A 14,157-nucleotide genomic window follows, 5' to 3' on the forward strand; every position below is an offset into this window, starting at 1 on the left:
CACCACATTGTGACGATAGGATGGCTCAGTTCACTTGCTTTTTGGGCGCGGATCTTACGTCAAAAGTTGTTCTCTGATTTCTTCTACTTTACCATCGGATGTTTGCATTTTCTTGGCATCGCATTGCATTGTCGAATTTCTGCCAGGCGCACAAGGACCTTTGATTTACTGCGGATCGCAATTGTCTCTACTTCTACCAAGATCCTCCTACATATCGAGCCACACTACCGGGATCTCTCAGCACAACTACGAATTGATTCATCGTCTTCGCACCGGCGCGGGGACATTACACTATCAACTACCAGTATCATGACACATACCAGGCATTCGAGACTTGAGCGAACTGCCTCCTTACACAACTCGATACTCGCCTTGAAGGCTTCAAACAATTACATTAACACACATCTCTACACCAATGCATGTCTACATGCTCGCCTTGAAGGCCAAACAAATTACACTAACACACGTCTCCATACTCGCCATTGCCAACCACATTACCACACGTCTCTATACTCAGCACTCGGAACTTAAGCGAGCTGCTCTACTACACAAGATGACACTGGCCTACCAGGTCTCAAGCCAACTACATAACCATACCTCTTCTTACTCGCCATTCAGGCCAGACAAATTACACTACCACACCTCTTCACACTCGCCATTCAAAACTACCTAAACACACGTCTCTATACTGGTCACTCAGGCCTCAAATCAACTACATTATCATACGTCTTCATACTCGCCACTCAGGCCAGACGATTACATTAACACGCATCTCTATACCTGGCATTGAAGCCAGACGAACTACATTAACACACGCCTCCATACTCGGCATTCATGCCAGGCGGATTACATTAACACACGTCTTCAAAGACGCCATACACAAACTACCGATGACATAACAAATACTCTCATAACCTACACTACCAATGGCTGGACACCGCCTTGTGAACACTATTACCACTCGTCCAGGAGACGCAGACCACGAACTATACGATACCACACCGAATTCTTACATCCAACGCGCACCACTAATGGCTTTACTATACCCAGCGATCGGCGTTCTACAATAGATACCCCCATTTACACAAAGGTCTTTTGCCCACGGGCCGGAAGGATATTGATCTGCTCAAGAAAGCAGTTGGCGTTTAGGATGAGATACCATTGACATAAAGTCAGACTTTGACAGGGAAGGTCAGACTTGATTTGCACATTGTGGTTTTGCAGTACCACCCAAAAGCCCGCAGGAAAAGGGCATGTATACGTATAGAGCATTGTATTATGAATACGGACATTAGGAAGGGACATCAGGAAAGCGGTATAGATGGTCATAAAGACACTAATAGCTTCCTCGGAGATAGATAATATCAGTCATGAAATCATTCTTGTGCCTCTTCTAAATTGTGACTAGATGTACCAAGTAGACTTGAACTCCGACTCTGACTACCATCCATCGCCTTCCGGGTATAACCAATTCGACGTTTCTCATCGTGAGATAACCAAACAGCCTTCCAGCGGCCTTGGTAATCTACGCAGCAGTGGCCTCAGCCTTGGGCTCAGCCGCCTCCACATCCTTCTTCGGCTTGGGCGCGAAAGTTGAGCCGTTAGGATCAGCCAAACAAGCCTTGACATAAAAGACAGTGATAACAACAATCAAGATCCTGCACATAACCATCAGTAAGTGTCACACTCTCTCAGGAATACTGAAACTTACCAAGTAACACCACCAAGCGCCGTACCAGCAGCCATCGAACCACCCCACGCATCAAGCTCCTTCACCCGTTGAATGCTGTAGCTGACATACACATTATAGAAGTCCGCTGTCCACGCAGCAGCCCACGTCCAAGCAGCGAGCCACAAGATCGAAGATATGACGAGACCGCCGAGGAAGAGAAGACGGATGTAGAGTTGGGGAGCGAACAGTTCGAGGGCTATCATTGAGCCTAGGGTGAGCCATGTGAAGATAGCCTGGGTGTGTCAGTAAGGAAACAGGAAGAGTAAGGAGGGTTCTTACGTTGAAGATGATGAAGCCTGCTGGGCCATCACCGCCGTAGTATCGGGACCAGCTGCTTAGGTGCGAGATGTTGTACGCCGCTGTGATGAGAGCACCGAGTGAAGTAACGATGGCTGCGCCGCGAAGGATGGTCAGACAGAGGGAGATCTTGGGAGCGCCTTTCGCTGAGAGGCCTGGATTTGGTGCTGTAGTAGCCATTTTGTAGAAGTGATGTTTGGAACTTGAGAATATCTGATGATGGTCTGTTAGAATAGCGATACACCAGACTGGGCAATATCACGAGAACACTTACGAGCAGTGTGACCAGCCAGCTAGTCGATCAGTTCAGTTTATCACTTGGGACGAGGGGCATGGGTGGTTTAAGTAGCACTTCTGATCCTAGGAGCAAGCATAAATTAATAATTGGGAAACAGACTCTGGCACAGACAGGGCTGAAGGGATGTGTTGTCTTTTGGTCTGGGTCCATCGGATGTGTCACGTACCAGTAGTACTCTCTTACAATGAATCAGATCTTCTATTAGACTAGCATCAGTTAAATCAGGGGTGTCAGCTACAATTCCTCACACAGATCTCTCTACTGACGTCGTGATATCTTCAACCAGAGCATACCCTAGACTCAGCAGTGTCAACACAAGTCCACGCTACAACCCGAGATAGATGATAAATACCTTCATCTGGTTTCTCATTAATTATTCTCAAGCTATTCTTAGTATTCTCATCTGTTCATTGCATAATGTTGGGTACTCATCGTGCAACAGCCAGCTGTTCAGGGTCTTTTGATTTGCGCCCTGTCATGTTTCATCTGTGTCGATCATTACAGGGGCGTATTCCCTGCGCCATTGTTTCACGAGGAAGATCAGTTTAATAGAATCAGAGCACAAGACACTTTTCAGCTGCTACGAAAATCAATTTTAATGATTTCTAGAGGAAACATTCTATTATGCGTGGTAAGTCATTATGTCACGATGGATATTTATATTAACATGAAACGCCCATTAAATCCTTTTGCCACTGTAACTCGGTATGAAACAAATCCGTCAGAATGGCATGAATATTAAGGTGGTTTATCATGCCTTGTTCTAAATCATCAAGTTGCTGTCATAAATCATCAGAGAGTCTTACTTCCTCGCATGGACCATCCTTCCTCTAACCCAAACCCTCTTCACATTCCGATCATCTCCATTAAACAACCACTTGGCAATCTTCTCCTCCCAAGTCTCCCACCCAAAGATATTCACATTCCCATCCTCTTCCGCCAAACCATCCATATCAACACCTCCAAGACGAATCAACTGCGCATCAAACTCCATCCCCTCTTCGAACCCGCCAACTCTGTCCCCAAGACCGACGACGTCCGCTCCACCTCGAGTTGCAAGATACAGAACTTCTTCTACCGTCAACTTGCTTCGTTCCTTGTCTTCTTTCAATCCCATCGCGATGTGACGGCTGACGAGCGCTGCTTGACGTGCTGCTTCGAGAACGGAAGGGCTGTAACCACCGCTCATGTCTGTGCCGAGACCAACTGTGATACCCTTATCCCAAAGCCAGCGTACTCGAGCAGAACCACTCGTGAGAGAGCTGTTACTGCAAGGGCAATGTGAAATCTTGCTTCCGCGCTGCGCTATCAACTTCGCTTCTTCCTCCGTCAAATGCACAGCATGCGCCAGAATGGTCTTGGAAGTCAAAAGGCCGCAGTCATCGTAGACATGCGTATACGACTCTGACTCAGGAAACAGCTCCGCAACCAGATCGATCTCTCCCTCGTTTTCAGAAACGTGTGTCTGAACAGGAAGATCCATTTCCTTCTGAATCTTGGCAAGTCCCTTCATTGACTCGGTCGAGCAAGTCGGTGCAAAACGCGGTGTCAAAACCGGCGAAACTAGCTTGAACTCTGGATCGATCTTCTTCATGTGCTGAATCGTCTGTCGTGTCTTTTCTAAACCTTCTTCCACGCTCTCATCGCGATAGTAGTCAGGACAAAAGTCAGGGTTATCCATACACACACGGCCCACCAGCGCTCTTTGTCCAATTTCCAAACAAAGATCCGCAAGGAGGTTTGTAGCCGCTACGTCGATGGTTGCATAGTAAGCCGCTGTTGTTGTTCCGTGAGATAATGTTCGTCGTACACATGAGCCATATACTCGACGCGCCTTGTTCAGGTCTTTGAGACTAGACTCAAGGGGAAATGTGTACTTTTCCAGCCAATCTAGAAGTGTCGTCTTTCCAAAGATGCCGACATTTGGGTACTGAGATGCATGAACGTGAGAATCTAAGGTTTGTTAGTACAAACTTGTTGACAAGGTCGTATATGGTACTCACCGACAAAACCAGGGAAGAAGAACTCTCCAGGCTTAGCGACATGAACATCCACCTCATTCAACTTCCAACCTAGAGTCTCTGATAATCTCTCACCGATTCGCTCTGCGTCACCGCCCTCATGGTCAACCTTGACAATCTTCCCCTCCTCATCAACACAGACGAGAGTATCATGGTAATAGTCAAGTTCCTTTGGACTCTTGCTAGACACAAAAGTCCCCAAGAACACCTTCTTCTTTGAATTCGCCATAGTAGGAGTTCCAGTATCTTGATCTCTCAAGAGGTGCATTATCGTGTTGATAAAGAGTAAGAGGGAGGATGAGAGATGATGTAATACTTCAAAGAGCCAAGAGGAAAAAGAAAGCGAAGCGAAAGCGAGAGAAAGCACGAGCGTTTTCTTTGACCTTCTTGTTTCGGGTTTATATACAAAATCCATGAACACGTAAACTTGAACTTGGCTTAGATAGTCTATCTCCTTAATAGCGACCAAAGCGGACTTTGGCTTCGTGATAGGCCACCTCCACCTCTTGTCCGTCTCCGGCTGTCGCCGGCGGCCGATTAGTTGCAAACGGGAACATGTGGAGACATCAGGTACTTCCTTTACCGAGGCATTTACGGGGAAACATCATGTACCTCTTGTCCACCTCGTTAATTATTCCCGTCATCGGCTTCAATTGTACTACGAACGTAATATCACAAACATCACAACGTCACACAAATATGGAACAAATTGGTTGATAGGTAAATATCGTTCAAACATTGAAATTGTCTAGTAGCAAAATACCAAAACAAATAAACGCCCCTTCTAGCTAAAGATAACACGATATTTCATAATAGGTAATAGTACTCATCTCAAATAACAATCCGAACCGGGAATCTGTATGCTTCTCTTCATAATCATCCATCTAATTCGGTCTTCTCTTCCGTCATAACATGTCTATGCATGATTTCTTTCCTCATTTTAATTATCTTCCTTTTCTTTTTTTCTTTCTTTTTTTTTTGTTTGGTTTCTGTAACTGCTTAAGCAGCACGGCCAGTTCCCTCGTACTCGCCACTGGAGCTCTCGCTACCCTCAGCACCGTTGGTAGCGGCCTCGTCCTGGTTGTACTTGTCCCAGTTGGCCAACACGGCACCAATCTTGGGCGAGTTGGTCAGCTTGTAGACATCCTCAAAGTACTCCTTGGTCAACGCGAAGGGCTTGGCTGTCACGTTGGGGATGTACTTTCCAACCAGCTTGGAAGGATCAATGGAAGTCTTGTTGATCTTCTTAAGCAGGAAGGATCGGAAAGGCTTGACACCAGATCGGAGGAAAGTAGAGTGGAAAGGCACATCGATACCTCGGAGAGGGATGGTAGCAAAGCCACGCTCCAGCTCCAGAGGGGTAGGCTTGGCCAGGGTCTTCTCAGCGCAACCACGGATGATCTCGCGGAGGTGTCCCTTAACCTCCTCAATGTTGTCCTTGACCTCTTCAATATCGATCTTCTGGATCTTGATGAAGTTGGTCACACCAGCAAGAGTGTCGAGCGCACGGAGGTCACCGGCACAGACGTACTGCTGGTTGGCAATGTTGTAGTTGACAATCTCAAGGAGCCAGCCAGTCTCCTCAGCAATGTTGTCAACAACGAACTGGAGAGCAGCCTCGTTGAAGGTCTTGCTGATGCGGCTGGGGTTAACAGCGCACATGGAGTAGTTGGATCGGCCAGCAGCGTCACGCTCGACAGCAACCTGCATAGTGAGACCACGGTAGAACACAACCGAGACCAAACTCTCAATGGGCATGACCTCGGCAAGAGCAGCCAGAGCAGAGTATTCACCGAGCGAGTGACCGGCAAAGGTGCTGTTGTTGGGCACAAGTCCCTTGGCCTTCATGTCCTCAAAGCTGGCCTTCTCCATGAGAGTAAGGGCGGGCTGGGTGAACTGAGTGGCCGAGAGAAGACCGGTGGGGGATCGGTAGGTGTACGAGGTGGTGGTCTCGTCAATCTCCTTGAAGATCTTCTCAGACTTGATGCTGCCGTCGGCGGCAACGGTCTCGAAGGTCATGGCAATGTAGTTCTGGCGGATGGCCTTACCACGGGGACCACCGAAGTGGATGGTAAGCTCCTTGGGGTTGTTCTTGACAATGTTGGTGATGGAGAAGCCATAAGCGTCGAGGAGGTACTTGTCAGCACGGTCCCAAACCTCCTTGGCGACAGGGCTGCTGGCGTACAGCTCCATACCCATACCCTGCTCCTGAGAACCTTGACCAGTGAATACATAGGCTGTAGCAGGCTGCTCAACCTCGGCCTCACCCTCGAGAACCTTGTCCTCAGTCTCCTTGTTGCGGACCTCAACCTTGATGATCTTGCGACCAGAGACCATGCCAGAGTGCTGAAGCTTGACCTCGAGCTCGTCGTTGGGCAGAACCATACCGACAAGCGAGGCGTGGAAGCTTCGGACGCGGCCGATGTTGTTCTCGGCAGCCCAGGTCTCGACGAGGCTTCGGACGGATGCACTGGAGTACATACCGTGAGTGATGGTACCAGGGAGGTTGGCGTAGCTGGAGAAGACACGAGAAACGTGGATGGGGTTGTAGTCACCAGACACACGGGCGTAGTTCTCGTTGGAGGCGGGAGCTCGAAGAGCAAGAGGAGACTTTCCACTGAGAGGGATAGCGTTCTCGAAGTTGATGGGCTGGTCGATAGGCTTTCCGTTTCGCTCGAGGTAATCGATGACAGGGTTGCCGTGAGACTCGCCAGTCTCGTAGTCGACGCTGCCGACCTGGATGATCTCCTTGGTGGGGAGCTCAAGGAGGACCTGGCCACGGGTCTCAATGCTGCTGAAGACAGTCTTGTTCTTGTAGCGAACCAAGCTCTGGAGACGGAAAGTCAGAGTCTGGCCGAGCAGCTCAATGTTCTGAGGGAGCTCGTCAACAGAGAACCAGTCCTTGGAGCGAAGGATAGCAACATCGCGGGTGGTGGCGAGGTGAACCTGGATGGGGGTCTCGACCTTTCGCTGGAAAGTGTTCTCGTAGTCGGTGTAGGTACCACGGTACAAGAACTGGGAAGTGACCTCCATGACAGGCTTGTTGTCGCGGACGAGAGTACCGCAGACCTCAACCATCTTACCAGCCTCCTGGTTAATGACAGCGTTGACCTGGGCAGTGGTAGAGACCTCATCGCCCTTCTTGAGAGGCTCAGCACCGGGGATCATGCGGAACTGGTTGGACAAGTGGACGAGCTTCAGGAGATCACCGTCAATGGTGCGAGGGAAGATAGGCTTGGTGATAGCCTTCCAGCCAATGACGATAGCAAAGTCCATAGGAGCATTGACAATCTTGCCGGGTCGGTCGACGAAAGCCTCGCCAGTGTTGCCAACAGCGTGGACGAAGTCGTTGATAGCCTCGCCAGTGATGGTGGTCTTGCCACCATCAAACTCGGCAGTGATATCGGCATCGAGGTCAAGAGCCTCCTCGCCAAACCATGCCTTCCAGTAGAACTCCTTGATGCGGTCGTTGCGGCCCTCCATAACCTCACGGATAGGAGAGTAACCAGCCTCAGGGTGGTAGGTGAACTCCAGGGGCAGAGCAGCGGGCTTGCCAAGGGCAGTAGTCTCCTTGATCATGTTGACCTGGATCTTGTTCTCGCCAACAAGCTTGACCTCGATCACATCAATGTACTGATTGTGGCGGGGCTGCTCACGAACAATGATAGTGGTCTTGGAAGGATCGTTGGGGTAAGAGATCTCAACGAACAGACCACGAGAAGGAGCAAAGATGCGTCGGATGGGGTTGGTCTGGAACTTCTGGCCCTGAGCAACAACATCAGCCATGAGCAGAGCATGGCGCCAGTTGCGGTTGGGACCAGCAAGGAGAGACAACCAAGAGTCGAGCTCGGGGAGAGTGGCGGCAGCAGACGAAGACAGACGGTAGGTGTTCTTGTAAGTGTCGTAGCTGACGGTCAGGCCCTCAACATCGAGAGGAATCTCGGGGTCGACGAGCTTGCCACCGAAGTACTCGATGTAAGGAATGGAAGCCTTGTTGTCGTTGTACAGATCGCGAGCAAGATACTTGACGTGAGTCTCGTGGATCTCATCGAGGATCTCCTTGATGGGCTGGTCAATCTGGGTAGAGAACTTGGCAGCAGCAGGTCCCTGAAGAATGCAAGTTCGGCCAACGTCCTGGTCAACAACAGCATCCAGATCCTCAGACTGCCACAGGGAGTCCTTCTTGAAGTAGAACTCGAAGTTGTCATCGAAGACAGGGATGAAAGTGACAGGCTTCTGAGTGGGTCGCATGCACATGATGAGGAAGTGCTGAACATCCTGAGCGTTGATGATCTGAGTCTCGGCATCAGGGTAAGCAGCAATGATGCGGTCGATCACATCAAAGGGATCGCTGAGCTCAGCGTAGCTCTGAAGCAGAGAAGGCTGGCCAGGGGAGGAGGTCAGACGCTCCTCGAGGCGGTGGATGTAGTCACCAACGAGAACGCTGTAAGAGCGGTCGATCCAGCGAGACTGGTGCTTGACGTAGAGAAGCTCGACGAGACGTCGGAGAACATCAGCGTAAGTCATGTCATCAAGGTCGCAAGCCTTGCCCTCCTTGTTGCGTCCGAACCAGACCTTCTGGCAATCGTCGTTGAGCTTCTTGATGATGTAGTCCTTGTTCTTGTTGAGCTCAGCAACGCGCTTCTCCTTGGGAAGACTGAAGATCTTCTGGTCCATCTCGGCCCAGAAGCGAACTCCACGAGTAGCGAGCTTGTGAATGGGCTCACCCATCTCGGATCGAACAGTGAGAACACCACCAGCAGGTCCCTTGTAGGTCTGCTCCCACTCGCTGTCATCAAGACCAGGAGCGGCAACAATAGCCTCCTTAGCGGCCTTGCTGGTGTGAGCCTCCTTGGCAACCATCATGCGGCTACCGAACAAGCAACCATCGAAGGGCATGGGAGGGTAACCGTACTTCTTGGCCCACTCACCAGTGATGTAAGGGTAGGTGTCATCAGCACCACCGAAACCACTACCGGCAACGAGGATGATGTTCTCCTGTCGTCGGATACGGCCATACATCTGGAGGATAGGGTGGTGGAAATCCTCGAAAGAGTGGTGACCACCACCACGACCACCGGTCCACTGAAGCATAACAGGGAAGTGAGGGTTGGCCTTGGCGATGTTGATGACGGACTGGATGGCATCAAGAGAACCGGGCTTGAAGCTGATGTGCTTAAGGCCAAGGGTCTCGATGTACTCCTGAGCAACCTCGATGGAAGGAACACCAGCACCAATGGTAAGACCCTCGATAGGGACGCCCTCAGATCGAAGCTTCTGGATCAAAGGAATCTGCCAGGCCATAGCACGGGGGTTGACGTAGATCAGGTTGACAGAGATACCTCGACCGGCGGGAATAGCCTTCTCGATCTTGGTGATGGCGTCGGTCATCATGGGGCCAACGAAGTAACCACCACCAGCAAGCTCGATATGGTATCCAGCGTTCATGGTAGCGGCAACGAAGTCCCAAGGAACTGTGCAGGGAGTCATACCAGCAACCAAGACCGGGGGAAGACCCAGGAGACGACTCATCTTGGTGTCGAGGTATGTTCGGCCGCTCTTGTTTGTCACAAGCTTGGGGCCGAACTCCTTGACCCAATCGATGGCGTACTTGACAGCGTTCTCCTCATCGCGGTCGAAGAGCTCAGCCTTGTAGCCGAGGTCGTTCATACCACCGTCAACGGTACCGGCCAAGATGACACGGACACCAGTACCCTCCTTGTTTCGGCTGGTCAGAACACCGAGTCCGGAAACACCACCAGGACCAAAGTCCAGGATGTGAGTGGCGTCAGGGAAGACGGTAGCCTTCTCCCAGTTGACAGGGTCGCGAGTGATCAGGCGAACCAGAGCAGGGACGATGTTGCCCTTGACCTCCTCTCGGAGATCCTTGCCAGTATTGGTGTCGAAGACAGCAATGCCGAGATCGCTGGAGTCGATGGTGATGTCCTTAAGATCCTCATCGATCATAGAAGTGGCCTCAGCGAGGTACTTGCTGTGGAAAGGAGCGGTGATAGGCAAGAATCGGTTGGCGAAGCGAACCTTTCGCTCGGTGAAGGGAACACGGTTCTGGTCCAGGCCAACGGGGGCCTTGACCTTTCGCAGCTGGGTGTTAAGACCGTAGAGAGAGGTAGGAGGTCCTGTCACGACCAGGTTTCGGGGGCTGTTGATGAGGGAGATGCTGATGTGGCGGTCCTCGGGAAGGTACTGGTTGGTAGCATCAATGTGCTTCTGGACCTCAGACTGAGGAAGGTCTCGGATGCTAAGCATAGGAGTGGGAGAGCCCTCGCCGTGCTCCGAGGACTCACGAAGCATAGTGGGAGTCATTGAGGTGGTGGGGAAAGCCTGCTGGCTTCGTGTTCCGATCCAGAAAAGCATGGTCAAAACTGAGCTGCTGATTTCTTGCCATGAGTCCCAAGAGTCGGCAGCGGCAGTGGCAGCAGCCATGACAATACCCTGAGAGTGACCGGTTGAACCAGTAATTCTGTCTCGTAGCATACCAGGATGCACACCGAGGACCTTACATGTCACCTCGTAGTGGGCGAGCTGAACAAGGCCGATAAGAGGGAAACTAACGGGTGCCGAAATCAAGTAGTCGACATCGGGAGTAGAGTCCTTGTGGTGAAGCCAGTTCATGATGTCCAGGCCCTTAGGGAACATCTTCTCGGCCTTGGGGTCCTTAGACAGAGTCTGAAGGAGCTCAGCTGATCGGGTGATGAGATCACCAACGAAGCTTGAGTATGTCTTGAAGATTTCTCGCAACTCCTCGAAGTACTCCTCGATGTTACCCTGACCTCCGAAAATTGTGTAGATCTCGGCGTCGCCATCCTCAGCAGCTCGGAAGAGGGCTGAGGCATGGGGCTTGAGCGGTCGGTTGCAGACAGAGCGAGCGGTGTAGTAGCTGCGGATGAAGTCCAACTTCTTGGACTCAATGCCGGGCAGGCTGGCGGCAATAGCGTGGGCTTCGTTGCCACGGAGGAAGTTTCGCTCGAACTCGTTAAGGACGAGCTTCAAGACCTCCTCGTAGGAGCCAGCATCGTCATCCTCGCCCTCATCAACCTCGTGGGCGATGAGATCGAGATATCTGGCAACCAGGTCGGGAACAGACGATGGCTCGTCATCCTGGGCAAGCTCGTCGGTGGCTTCGGGTAGCGTGGCGACAAACTTGTCTTTCAACTGAGAGGCGTGGAAGTGAAGGTTGGTGGGAATGAGGAAAGAAGTCTCGAGAGAACCGTGGGAGAGGGTCAACGGTCGGAGAGAAGCGCTGGATCTGGGGGTGGAAATGCCCGTCTGGGCTCCATTACCGGCGCCGTACATGATGATTGAAGGGGTATCGAAGAAAATCTGTAGTGGCAAGTAAAAGCCAGAGGTTAGTCTTTGCAATTGGCGGTCCAAAACCTCTCGTCAGGTGCCAATGGCTCACAAACCTATGGGTTCAAGTCGTAACACCAGGAATGAAATCTGATGCTTTCCCCGAGGACGTTGGCGAGAAGAAACCGACTGTCCTTGTTTGCGTAGAGGCTGGCTGGTCCCCTGATAGGTGGGAGGGGGTAGAAATTAGTAGAGAATAGCTTTAGAGTCGGTGGAGCGCAACGCGGCACAAGACAAGACAACACCAGCCAGGCGCAAAGGGGAGGAAGAAGAAATGAGGATGATGATGGAGGAAGAAGATGAAGATGGATAATCTCAAAGGAAGGAAAGAGGTCTAAGAGGGATTCAGAAACTGGTCCCGACCACAGTATAAGTCAAAGACGAGAAAACTCAAGCTTGTACCGAAAGCCGGCTATGGATTGTACTGTCCAAGCAAGCGAAGGGTGTGGTTGAAGCAGCTGGAGTCTTGGAGGGGCCGCCTCAGCGAACTGGAGTAGCAGGCCAAAATTTCAGTTCTGTTGGGGATATGGAGGGGTACGTATCCTGGCATCCTTTTTTTCTACTGCGACTGTACCAACAAGCGGGCAACTTTTTTGCTTCTCCCCCTCCACAATCCGGGCTATCTTAGTGCGAAGCTCAATGGATGGACTTGACTTGGAGGAACAAGAAACCTACGAATCCACTGGACCTCCCGCCGTTGTGAGACTGTGAAAGAGCCATTCCATTGGCATGCACCGGATTGGCGTCTCGCTTGATCCGCTGGGACCCCACGACATCAGGACACCCCTTGCTGCATGATGCTCTTTACCAGATACGGGCAAGGGGACCATCATTAGCAGGGGTTGGGTTGAGAAGAAGGTCAACGAAGAGAAAGGGTCTTTTCTAAAGTACCGGTACTTTGATGCCACTGAGCTGTCCTGCAATCCTACCCATCGCTTCTGCCTCAGAACTGCAACCAACTGTACTGTACCGGAAGACTTCGGGCATAAGTGGTTGCAATACACCTCAGCCACTACTATTCAGAGGATTTGAAAGGCTGGAATAACATTTTGAAGTCTTCGTGGGTCTCACTCTATGGTAGGGGGCGCCTGTGAGGCTGCTGTTGAGCACCAAACGGGTGGACGGAACTTGGAAGGCTGATAGTGGTTTTTTGATGGGATGCCAATTCGTCCAATTCGGGAATACACGATCCCTTCCACAGACCAATGGTTTGCTCCATTCTTTTGGATTAGATCCAGATATGGGTTGGGTCTATTTTCTTGCCACGGTGTGGCCAAGCTTTCTTGATGCAGGTTGCATTCAACCCTTCGATTGAGTCCCTATCTATCGCCCGACATATCTATTCATCTACTATGGCATGATCGAGTCGTCACCATAATCCCTCAGCAATTCCAAAACAATAGCCTTCTGCGAGACATTCCGTCATACACCCTCAACTCTGTTTCTGCTTCAAAAATTCGGCAATTCGGTTATGTGAAGGTATCGTCTTGTTGTTGTACTGTACCAAACTTCGTGGCCATCCTCCCGGGTAGATGGCGACCCTCCGTCTATACTAGCGGTGTCGACCAAAATTTTCACCTTCGGGGTGGCCATTGAGAAGTAATAGAATCCTTCCATGACTAGCTAAGTGGCAAGCGACATTTGGCACTAATAGCCTCGAACAAATATCTTTCAATGAATGATTCTGGTTACTCGGTGACTACTTTTTAAGCCGTTCTTACCGTTCTGTCTGGTCTGAAGCACAATTTTTAATGTACAGGTACTGGACAAGTGTTCAGCTCGGAACATTCGTGGGTCTCCCGTACTCCACCCCACTATTCATGAAAGACAAGCATCAACGTCCACTTTCAATCTCATCAAACACTGTTGTTCGAACAGTAATCGTTGGACATCAATTGTCTGGACTTTTCAGACGTTAACGATATCATGGCGAACGGGAAGTTTATTGCTGTCTGAATACCATCATCAATTGATCACCCTGGTCTCATCATATCATGATACCTTTCCAGAGTCATGATGAGAAAATTTATGCCCCTCTCCACCGCCTGGTCAACGCCTCACTCACATCCCCAACTTATTCCAACAATGATTCGGCCCCCCACATTCTCCGTCCAGCATCGACTTCCCGAGCCTTGGTGGGGTCAGGCTATAATGATCGCTTCCATCCACGTCCCTTACGCGTAAAGGCACTGTACATGGTAGTGGTGCGAAGCCTTGAACTGTCTGTTCGGTGAGCAACTCGATAAACTGACTGACCGAACAAATGCCTCTCATATCACGGCGATATACTCCGTACAATCTATCTCATCAGCGTTCTTTAATTGCGCGACCCTTATCCATACGCGGCATGGTGTCTTGTAGATCTCGTTTCGCTTTTGCATGCGCCAACGGCTGTGGCTATCCGCAGTCGTTTCTGAGAGGTGCAGATAAGAGCCGCAAAA

The 14,157-nt window shown here is 50.7% G+C and overlaps 3 protein-coding genes across 3 annotated transcripts; all 3 read right to left on the reverse strand.

The window, feature by feature from the left end:
• Positions 1–1,525: 1,525 nt before the first annotated feature.
• Positions 1,526–2,209, reverse strand: FIESC28_09242 (uncharacterized protein; the record flags this gene model as incomplete). Its single annotated transcript, XM_031163379.1, has 3 exons — positions 1,526–1,658; positions 1,712–1,965; positions 2,012–2,209. 3 exons carry the CDS (start codon positions 2,207–2,209, stop codon positions 1,526–1,528), a joined length of 585 nt encoding a protein of 194 aa, XP_031012546.1.
• A 920-nt stretch (positions 2,210–3,129) lies between these two features.
• FIESC28_09243 (uncharacterized protein) lies at positions 3,130–4,616 on the reverse strand (the record flags this gene model as incomplete). Its single annotated transcript, XM_031163380.1, has 2 exons — positions 3,130–4,280; positions 4,331–4,616. The coding sequence occupies 2 exons, from the start codon at positions 4,614–4,616 to the stop codon at positions 3,130–3,132; spliced, it is 1,437 nt and encodes a 478-aa protein (XP_031012547.1).
• Positions 4,617–5,347: 731 nt separating this feature from the next.
• Positions 5,348–11,662, reverse strand: FIESC28_09244 (uncharacterized protein; the record flags this gene model as incomplete). The annotated part of the gene is made up of 1 exon (XM_031163381.1): positions 5,348–11,662. One exon carries the CDS (start codon positions 11,660–11,662, stop codon positions 5,348–5,350), a length of 6,315 nt encoding a protein of 2,104 aa, XP_031012548.1.
• Between the last annotated feature and the right edge of the window lie 2,495 nt (positions 11,663–14,157).

Source organism: Fusarium coffeatum, assembly GCF_003316985.1.
Source record: "Fusarium coffeatum strain FIESC_28 chromosome Unknown BRIP53273_contig_233, whole genome shotgun sequence".
Lineage (NCBI taxonomy): Eukaryota > Fungi > Ascomycota > Sordariomycetes > Hypocreales > Nectriaceae > Fusarium > Fusarium coffeatum.